Below are 10,237 nucleotides of genomic sequence, written 5' to 3' on the forward strand. Positions count from 1 at the left end.
TAAAAATTATGTGTGCGAAATTAAGCGGCGAACCGTGCTAGATCCTTAGCTATTCTTCATGTTCTCACCTATCCTTTTCCTGTTGATCTCTGTCAGCATTTGTCTTTGATCTAACCAGGCAGTATATATGTAAAATGCTGAACGTACCGAGCAGCTGACTTGATCTCTGTTACCCCAAATGAAAAAATCATCAACAATAAAACTGAAAGATGTGAACAAAAAACTCCATTAAGATTATCTTTCTCAAAAAGTTACATTAAGATTACGTTCTGCTTGGGCTCTTTTAAGAGTTACAGCATATATACAAAAGCGAGAAAAGATAGCAATTCCACTAGAAAATCTATACTAACGAAGACTGATGTGAACTAGCATAACTCTTTTGAAGAGGCCAAAAATGGTTAGCATTCTCTGATCTTCATCTGAACTTTCTCCATTAAAAGATCATCCTGTCAATGAAGACACGTACTCATCATGGCCTTCTGTAGAAAGATGTAGTCAGGAGACGCAGATTCTTGCGATTCCTCGAGTGCCGCGAGCCTTCTCTTCTTGTAGTTGGCTTTGAAACAAGCTTGCCTTAACCTCTTGGTCTTCTCCTCCAGCTGCATCGCGGGCTCCTTCTCCATCAGCTTCCTTTCTTGCTCCAAAATCGCTGTTGCACTCGTAACGAGCTGTGCGTCACCCACATCCCCCTCCTCTCCCCCGTGTTCCTAAACAAAACTAAGCTTGTGAAGAAAACGTACCATTTGCTAATGATGGACTATATTCTGTTAACTGTGAAGGGACAACAAATTCAGAAACTAAACAGTGGAAATTAATTTGACCGACTCAATCCAAGGAAGCCTGGTAAACTTTTAGTCTTACCTTAACATTCTTAATTAGGGTCTGCAAACTCTTCAACTTGCGATGAGGCCATCTTGGGATGCCTAGCTTCCTGCACTTCCTCTTCAACAACGTGACCCCAACATTGAGCTCCTTAGCTGCTTGTGTAATGGGCATGTAGAAGCAGCGAGATACCTCCTCGAAAGTTAAAGCCTTCTCCTCTCTACTTCTCTCTCCCTTCCTCATTTTCTTCTGCCCTCTCTTCTCCCCATCACAAACCAAAGCCTTCTCTTTGTTCTCGGTCCCACATTTCATATCATCCCAAAACCCATTCTCCCCATCAAACACGCTAAATGGCGCATCTGAAATGCCAATCAAAGCCGGGGGAAGAAAAAAAAGAGAGGAAAAAGAAAGACTAATCAAGTGGTAGACTTAAAAGCTTTCTAACAAAATGAAGACTAGCCAGCTGACCTTGAAACAGGTCTTGGGAAGGGAAGAAGGGCTCGGACGGATAGCTTTGCATCAGAGGAGCAGCATCAAGCACTTCTTCCCCTATGAAACTGCCCAATTGCCAGGTCCAAATTGGCAACACACTACAAAGAGGTGGAAGAGCAACAACAAGTGAGCCCATACTTATCTAACTCCAAAGAAACTGCAAGCATTATATAAAAGCAAGTTATGATCAAAATACTACCTGTGATCTGGCTGCTCTTCTCCAAATCCTACTCCATCGTGGCCAAGCTGCCAGTTCTCTAGTTGCTCGTCGTCCATCTTATCTGAGAGAGAGAGAGAGAGAGAAAGAGAGAGAGAGAGAGAGAGAGAGAGAGAGAGAGATGGAGAGACGAACGGAAGTGGTGATCATCCAATATAAGTAAAGATGGGAGAATATGCGCCAGATCTTCTGCGCGTGGAAAATAACAGCCATGCAGAGGGGATTAAATGAGAGGAGGCGCCTCGATGGGAGTTACAAAGGATCCTCATTGGTGGACTATCGTTCATTAATATGAATGAGTGGATAATTGAAATTTATTAGGGTGTGTCTTCAGCCGAAAACGGTCCACCACGTATCCATTAGCTTTACGGCTTTACCGTTTTCTATGCCTTTTAATTCCTTGAGAATTCTGGGAGAGGACCAATCGGAAAAAGGTTTCCTCTTATCAGATTTCTTGGAAATAACATCACTTAAGGGTACGATCTTGGGTGACTCTCCTCGTGACGTACACACCTAGGAAACTAGTTGGACGTACCAGTATAATGAAAACTGTGAAATCCTCATGGTGCCTATCTAATTAGTAAATATTTTTTTTTTTTTAAGACGAAGTATAACCCAACTAGTTCTTTCTTTTTTTTTTTTTATTGAGATCGTTAGTTGTTATAAATAATATGACAGTAAATCCTATCAATACCCTATATAGACTAGGAGACACAGCTCCATAAGTTCATGGAGGCTAACTACGGATCGATCGTAGTGTTTGTGATTAAATTTGAATAGATTTAAACTTTTAATCTGACGGAAATGTCGGGACTTGAATGAAAGAAGTATGTGACGTATGTTTAATTTTATATTATTTATTCATCGAGAAAACTTTAGGTACTAATATAAAATTAAGATGAGCACTGGAGGAGGTCACCTGGAACCACTTCCTTTTGTGCCCATGGGCTCTCTTGTAAAATCAATGAGAAAAAAATTTGCTTAGCTTAGGAGGGAGGAGGTAATGGAATTAAAAGGCTTCAAGGATTTCAATCATGCTTTGTTAGCTGCATGGAGTTGGAGGTTCCTCAAAAAGGTTCCGATTCCTTAGGGGAAACATCTATCTTGGGTCTATTTCAGAAAGATGATGTTATCAGTTGCCAGCAGCTTCCACCCTCTTTTCTAAAAAGACAGTGGATCGATGATGCCCCAGTTGGAACCATCTGTCTGAATCCTTTTTAAGCTTGACATTACAAGTCCAGGAGTGTGGCTAGTTTTTTCACTGCAAGAACCCTGACATGGAGCCTCAAATGTCCTACCTCCTTACCGAGTGAAGCTCAGCTTGAATTAGAACAGCTGCAATATTCCCTCCTTGTTGGTTTACCTCAGTTCCAGGTCCGATAAGCTAGTTTGGAAGCTACATAGTTCAGGTGATTTCTCTAATACTTCCTTGTACCGATTCTTAATTCAAGAGGTGTCAAATGGGATCTTGCTGCCTCCTTATGGAAAATCAAAACTCCATCAAAAAGTAAATGTTTCTGTGGCACTCTCTCATGAACAAATTAGACACTAGAGACAACATATTGTTGAAAGACACTTGGAAGATACTCGGTTGGCTGTGTTTTTTGTGATAATTAGTTGAAATTGTGAATCGCATCTTCATCTTGGTTGGGGGTTCTATCCCCAGCAGGAAATTTGCAGGAACTATATATGCTCTTGGTGGAGACTTCATCATTTTCCAAAGAATATGCAACCGGCCATCTTTCTGCTAATATAAAGCTATTGTTGGAGTTGTGAATTTTTCTTAGAAAAAGATCCTTGTCTGTTGTCATTGCTCTCAAAGGGATTCATCTTCTCAATGATTGGTCTACCCTCTGCAGTGATAGAGAACTACCAGGATTCGTCGAAGTTTGGGGTAAAATCAATGATTTTTACTCTTTGATTGGCTTATCTAACGAGTGATCTGGGCACTTGCACCGCTGGCTCTTCTCACAGAATCCATCCTTATCTGGCTTCGATCTAAATTGAGCATCTTTGGCGACTACGCCTATCTTTCTTCTATTAATTCGAGGCATTGGCTTGACTTGCTGTTGGAACTTCATTCTGCTAATTCTCTCTTACTGCTACAGCGTAAAACTCTGGGGTCAAATCTGCTGCAAGCATCTGGGTGCAATCTCACCGGCACTGCCTCACCTTATGTTGCTTTTGATCTAAATTACTTGACGATTTCTGTTTCCCTTTTGTTTTACTGTCCGATTCTGTTTCTCTGTATATTTTTCATTACATGTTTTGTAAACTGCTACTGTATACATCTTCTCTTATCAATAAAATTTGGTGCCCCCTTCTCCCCGTTTTGAAAAAAAAATGATATAGTAGAATGTTCAGAAGACAAGAAATTTATTGAACAACAGAAATCTAGATTTCAATGGCTTCAAGGAGGTGATCTAAGCATGATGAGGAATAAAATAATGATATCAAGTCTCCAATGGCAATGTTCATGAGGATGATGACAGCACTCGTGATGCTTTTCAGCAGTTCTTCAAAGACATTGACTTCTAGTAACACTGTAAATAATACATAGCTCCCTTCAATAACCCATTGCATTTCTAGATATGAGAATATTTGCCTTATTTCACCTGTCCAGGAGAAATGCTTATGGCTAGCGATAAAGTCCCAGGGCTAGATTGGTTCCAACCCATCTCTTTTAAAGCTTTTTGGCATATTATTAAGAATGATGTTCAAGCAGCAGTTACAGGAATTTCTGTTGCTGCTTCCTGAACTGCCGGAAATTGACATTCACATCCTTGATTCCGAAGAACAGATCAATCCTAAGGAGCCTAAGAATTACGGGCCGATTAGTTTTATGCAATACCCTGTATAAGCTTGTGGCTAAGGTATTTTGTTAGCAGATTGAGGCCACTGCTACCCATTTAATTTTTGAGGAAAAAAGAGCCTTTGTCAAAGGGAGGACTATATCAGAAAACGCTCTAATTGGCATTGGAGGTTTTCCACTCTAATGGGAAGGGCACATAAAACAAAGGCTTTCATAGCAATCAAGGTTGATAGGCTTATGTGCTGTATTGGATTCCTTGGTTCCTGACCAAATGTGGTCTTGTCATCCCTTACTACGTCCCTTTCCTCCTGACCAAGGTGGGCTTCCCTCCCTTTACATCAACAACAAAAAAGAAAAGAAAAGAAAGTCCAAGCATTTTAATCATGTAAAGTTGCTTCTCTCGCACAAAATAAACCCATATGCAGGTCACACCGAGCCAGCCTTGTTGATTAAGTATGTTATCTTAGGTTTCAATTTCAATCCTTATTGACCGTCTAAAATAAAAGAAGTAAATAAATCTTATACTCCTTACTAGTTTTTGAATTTATAATTAGATCTTACCCCCTTTATTACTTAATTTACAAATGATCGTATCTTCCATGTAAAAAAATTGCTTATAGAAATATTATATTTTTTTAAAAAAAATTATGGATCAGTATATGCATTATGAAAATCATGCTTCATTATAAAAAATAGTTTAAAAAATATTTTAATGAAAATAGTTTTATTATAAAATATGAATTTATAAAGTATTAGAACGACTTTACTCAAAAAAAATCAAAATCAAAATGATCCCAAACAAAAATTATTATTTCCGACAACAAAAAATCTATCCTGTAGATTTAAATCACAGATGGATATTTCTTAAGAAGATATAGGGGCCACCAAGGTGGTAGCCTAGTGGTACTGGGCAGCAATTCTAACCACAAGGTCTCAAGTTCGAATCGCTGCGGCGACGATTAAATTGTGGACCGGAGCTCACTACTTTGGCCACTGCTTGGACTTGTGGTGTAGGACCGCTCTTGAACCGCTAGTAGCCGGGGTGGTGCCGGGTGTGACGTACTCACACGTGGGACTCGAGCCAGAGCTCAGAGGAGTAGCTGAGCCGGGCCCACGGGTGGGGAGGGTATGAGTAAAACCGGTCGGGGTGCCCAACACACGGCCATTTCTGCCCGCATCGAACATTCTCCTGGCGGGGCGGGGGCCCAGTGGGGGCTGCTACGCGGGGGTGGGCTTGTCCCTTCCTCCCCCCTACCTCTTTTTTTCATCAAAAAAAAAAAAAAAAAAAAAAAAGAAGATATAGGGGCATATATTAGTTGCCATAACACGCAGCAGTACGCGATAGAATCAGTCTTGTGCATTGACTGGTGAAGGTCGTCGTGGCCGATCCATTGCTGCAGTCCATTTTCGTTGGAAACTTTGGCAGACCATTACTGCCATCAAAGCGTTTTCACCAACGATGAGAACTTCCTTTTTTTTTTCTGAATATGAAAGGAGGCACAAGAAGATGGCACCAAGAATTCTTATTGGGGAGGAAATAAGATAGAATATATCTTATCCCTGACCTTCGGTAATGTGTAATCGATCCGAAAGCTTCAGATTACTGGAGAGATATCAACCATGTTTTCCTTCACGGATATTATTATTGCACATGACCTATAATTTATCACACGAGGTGGCGACCGGGAGAGGCATTGGATTCTAGATTTCCGGTTTATAATTTCACACATCCCACCTGCGTCAGTGACCGCCAGTTCCGTTACTTTTTGTCACCTTTCCATTTATTTCGTCCAGCGACAAAAAATATGAACAAGTACTACGAACGTTATACGAGTAATGCCTCAGAGTTAAGATCCTAGGATCCCCTCACTCTCTCTATTATTTACCTTTGAATTATGAGCCGGTGAGAACCTTCCTCTTCTATCTCATCATTGAGGCAATGAAGAACGCATTGCCTGCTTTTTAGCAAAAAAAAGAAAAAAAAAAAAGAGAGACCGCATTGCTTCCTGAAATCCATCACCTATATAATACATCCCTCAACTCACCTCTCATCACCATCCCATGCATGATCTCATCAACTCCAGATGGACGACCACAAGCTAGCAGTTGTCTTCTTTGCTATCCTGTCGTTCTTTTATTGTCGAACTCTTCCAATGAGCCATGGCCAGCTGCTTCCCATAGTCGAAGAAGATGCAGCGAAGATCCAAACCTACATTGTCCATGTTGAAAGGCCCGAGAGCTGGGAGTTCCTTAGTAGCGAAGATCTGGAAAGCTGGCACAAATCCTTCTTGCCGAACACCACTCTAGACTCCGGCAAGCCACGGCTCATCTACTCGTACCGTGATGTCATCAGTGGATTCGCCGCGAGGCTGACTCCACAGGAAGTGAAAGCCATGGAAGCAAAGAAGGGATTTCTATACGCTTACCCAGACCAAGTGCACCCGCTCGCAACAACCTACACCCATAAATTCCTGGGGCTGAGCAACTGGACTAGCGGCATATGGTCGAACACCTTCTTTGGAGAAGGAATTGTCATCGGCGTGCTCGACACCGGCATCCTCCCGAGACATCCTTCGTTCCATGACAGGGGAATGCCGCCTAAGCCGGTCAAGTGGAATGGGACCTGTGCGCCTCTTAGCCGCGTCACATGCAACAGAAAGATCATCGGCGCCGTAGCATTCAATGCTGGGTTTTCCGGCTCGGTCATCGACACCAATGGGCACGGCACGCATGTGGCGGGCACGGCAGCTGGAAACTTTGTCGATGATGCCTCGGTTCTTGGCATGGCCAAGGGCACAGCTGCTGGGATGGCACCAAAGGCTCACTTGGCCATCTACAAAGTATGCTTCCAGAATGGCTGTGCCCACTCCGACTCATTAAAAGCCATAGAACAAGCGATCCAGGACGGCGTCGATGTGCTCTCGATGTCCATTGGTGGAAACCGGACCTCAAAATTTTACATTGATGGCATTGTGCACGGTTCACTATTAGCGCTATCGCACGGCATATCGGCCGTCGCAGCCGCCGGGAACTATGGCCCAACGGAGAGCACATTGTCCCACGACGCGCCGTGGGTTCTGACGATCGGAGCAAGCTCCACCGACAGAAGAATAAGGGCGACCGTGAGGCTTGGAGATGGAACAGAATTGGATGGCGAATCCGCATACCAGCCCAGCTCATTCAATGCCTCCGGGCCATGGCCAATCGTCTTCCCTGGAGAATATGGAGATCCTAACAAAATGTTCTGCCTCAAGAACTCATTAGATAACATAGATGTTAGAGGGAAGATCGTGCTTTGTTGGGAGAGCTTCATAACTGGCGTTGAGAAGGGCAAGGTGGTATATGACGCTGGAGGAGCTGCAATGATACTCGGTAACGTACCAGAGCAAGGGTATACCATCTCTGCCGATCCCCATGTCCTTCCAGTCTCCCATCTAAGCTTCATGGATGCGACAGTGTTTCGAGATTACTACTATTCAGGATCAAAATCCAAAAGGTTCACTCCTAATGCAACCATCATCTTCAAGGACACAGTTTTCGGATACCGACCATCTCCAGGAGTAGCTTCGTTTTCTTCAAGAGGCCCGGCTACGATGAACGGTGGCATCCTGAAGCCCGACGTCCTCTCGCCCGGCGTGAACATTCTGGCAGCGTGGCCATTCGACGTCGGGCCGAACCCTTCGCACTTAGCTACCAAGACGTTCAATTTCGAGAGCGGCACATCGATGGCAACACCTCACGTGTCGGGAATCGTAGCGCTGATAAAGAGCAAGCACAGAAACTGGCCGCCGGCTTACATCCAGTCAGCTATCATAACTTCGGCTCTTGATCTAGACCTCGACGGAAACCTCGTCGTCGATGAGAATTCCAATCAGACCGCCACTATCTTCGCGACCGGTGCCGGACAGGTGAATCCAGCAGGAGCCCTGGATCCGGGCCTCGTCTATGGCGTCGATCCGAATGACTACGTCGGTTATGCTTGTGGTTTGGGTTACTCGGACGTGGAGGTTACCATTCTCTTCCATCAGTTGATTCGATGCTCCACCGTGCAAACTATCAATGCATCATCGCTGAACTACCCCTCGATCATGGTGTCGCTGCCGCGCAACTCGCAGCAGGCCGTGAGTGTTCAACGAACGGTGACGAATGTCGGCGACGCCAACTCAGTTTACCGAGCTAGGATTACTGAACCGGCTGGAGTGCGGGTGTATCTCTCCACGTACCAGCTACGTTTCAAAAGGCAATTCCAGGAGAAGAGTTTCCAAGTGACTCTAAGTATCTCTAGTTCTGGTCCAGGGAAAAACTCGACTGCAAGAGGAAAACTGGAATGGGTTTCCAACAAGCGCGTCGTGAAGAGCCCCATCGCCATTAAATTTGTTTGAGATTCCATGCACAAGCTCCGGCTACGCACGTAAATAATGTGGAGGGGAAACCAGCGCCTGTCCCTGGCCTCTCTTTCTCTCTCGTTTCTTCTATTGTTTGTTTTCTCATTTCGGTAGCCAATAAAATGCAGCATTCAACTGAAAAGATCGGTGTGCTTGCAATAGCCTTTTTCCTTGGAATGTAATAAGGAATCCAATCTATGGGCTCCATCTATAATATGTATCATGAGGTTTATTGGCAATAATGCTCCACCGAACATGTATGAGTTAGCTATTTAAGCTGCAAAAGTTCGGAAAAAGACTCACAAAATAGCCTTGATTTACTGCAGACTATGTGTTTAGTAATGCAAACGGTATATCGATCCTCTATATGTGTATCAATGCAAATTGTATATCGACCAAAACTCACCACCACCTCCGCTTCTTCTTCCCCTACCCGGCCATGACCGCAAGAGACTTGGGATAATTTAATTAATATATAAATTTTAAAAAGACTTGAAAATAATTAACTTTTCAAATGCATTATAAATATCATCTCTGACTCTTGATCCAGAAGAATTTCTCCCTCATCCCTTGAAAGTTCTTGGAGTCCATGTATATTATGATGATATCGTTTTTTTTAAAAAAAAGTAGGTTCTTGCTTTGTTGCTCAATTGGATTTTCTCTTGCTTATTAGTGCAAAAGTTATCACGAGTAGGTTTGTTCCTATATATTTTATCCAAAAAAAAACTTTTTCCTTATTCTCAAGTCTAGCACTTCGGCAGAAGCTAGGTAGTCGGAGCCAGATCACCAAGATATTCACAAGGTCCTCCCTAGGCAAGAAATCCGGTACCCGCAGCTCCATGGTGAGGAGTTGCCCCACCACCACCCACAGCCCTAGGTAGGTTCGTTCCCAAGGCTTAATTTTCTAATTCCCTAATTTTTGAATCTTTTTTTCTTGTTGAATTAGTATTTAGATGTAGCATGACTGGATTTATCTATACGTATTTTGTTTGCTATTTTCTTTGTTCCTGAAGTTAAGCACAATCAGAATCTCTTATTCCGTAGAAGTCTAGCATGTCTTATATTTGTGGACAGAAAAATCTAAGACTATAATATGAATATTCTAAATCTTTAGTAGAGCAAGCATTATGGTTACTTGCAGAACTCAAAATTAAGAAAGTAGGATTTTTTAATATTTTTACTAATAAAAGATTTTGATTGGCCTATTAACGTTAGAATCTCCTTTATAGAAATCCAACAAAAATTTAGTTAACGACATTATGGGAATGCATAAATTTACTGAAGAAATGATTATGTGGTTATTCTTGAAATTAAAAAATTGAGAAATTAAGTCATTTAACATAGTTTAAGGATTTAAGAACTAAGGATTTAAAGATGGTGCAAGGAGCAAGGGTTGAGGATTTAAGGATTTTGATTAACGACGAGGTGCAAAATGATCTTCCGCCGAACAAAGTTTCAAATGAAACTTATTCGTTTTACCAAAATAAATAAGTTGAAAATTATTGGGAG

At 42.5% G+C, this 10,237-nt stretch overlaps 2 protein-coding genes across 2 annotated transcripts; one reads left to right on the forward strand and one right to left on the reverse strand.

Moving 5' to 3' along the window:
• Window positions 1–449: 449 nt before the first annotated feature.
• LOC113462385 (protein RKD1-like) lies at window positions 450–1,590 on the reverse strand. The gene is made up of 4 exons (XM_026802538.2): window positions 1,514–1,590; window positions 1,291–1,379; window positions 862–1,181; window positions 450–707 (listed from the first exon to the last, which is right to left on the reverse strand). The coding sequence occupies exons 1-4, from the start codon at window positions 1,588–1,590 to the stop codon at window positions 450–452; spliced, it is 744 nt and encodes a 247-aa protein (XP_026658339.2).
• Window positions 1,591–6,409: 4,819 nt separating this feature from the next.
• Window positions 6,410–8,963, forward strand: LOC103705286 (subtilisin-like protease 4). Its single transcript, XM_008788947.4, has one exon. It carries the CDS (start codon window positions 6,428–6,430, stop codon window positions 8,723–8,725), a length of 2,298 nt encoding a protein of 765 aa, XP_008787169.2. The 5' UTR covers window positions 6,410–6,427; the 3' UTR covers window positions 8,726–8,963.
• Window positions 8,964–10,237: the final 1,274 nt, after the last annotated feature.

Source organism: Phoenix dactylifera, chromosome 6, assembly GCF_009389715.1.
Source record: "Phoenix dactylifera cultivar Barhee BC4 chromosome 6, palm_55x_up_171113_PBpolish2nd_filt_p, whole genome shotgun sequence".
Taxonomy (NCBI): Eukaryota; Viridiplantae; Streptophyta; class Magnoliopsida; order Arecales; family Arecaceae; genus Phoenix; species Phoenix dactylifera.

What these genes read in the sequence shown, in the direction of transcription:
- LOC113462385 (XM_026802538.2), bottom strand. Translation starts at nt 1,590, where the DNA reads ATGGACGACGAGCAACTAGAGAACTGGCAGCTTGGCCACGATGGAGTA. An exon ending in GAAGAGCAGCCAGATCACAG is followed by an intron (nt 1,380 to 1,513) that starts GTAGTATTTTGA and finishes GCAATTGGGCAG; the next exon opens with TTTCATAGGGGAAGAAGTGC. An exon ending in TTCCCAAGACCTGTTTCAAG is followed by an intron (nt 1,182 to 1,290) that starts GTCAGCTGGCTA and finishes TTGGCATTTCAG; the next exon opens with ATGCGCCATTTAGCGTGTTT.
- LOC103705286 (XM_008788947.4), top strand. Translation starts at nt 6,428, where the DNA reads ATGGACGACCACAAGCTAGCAGTTGTCTTCTTTGCTATCCTGTCGTTC.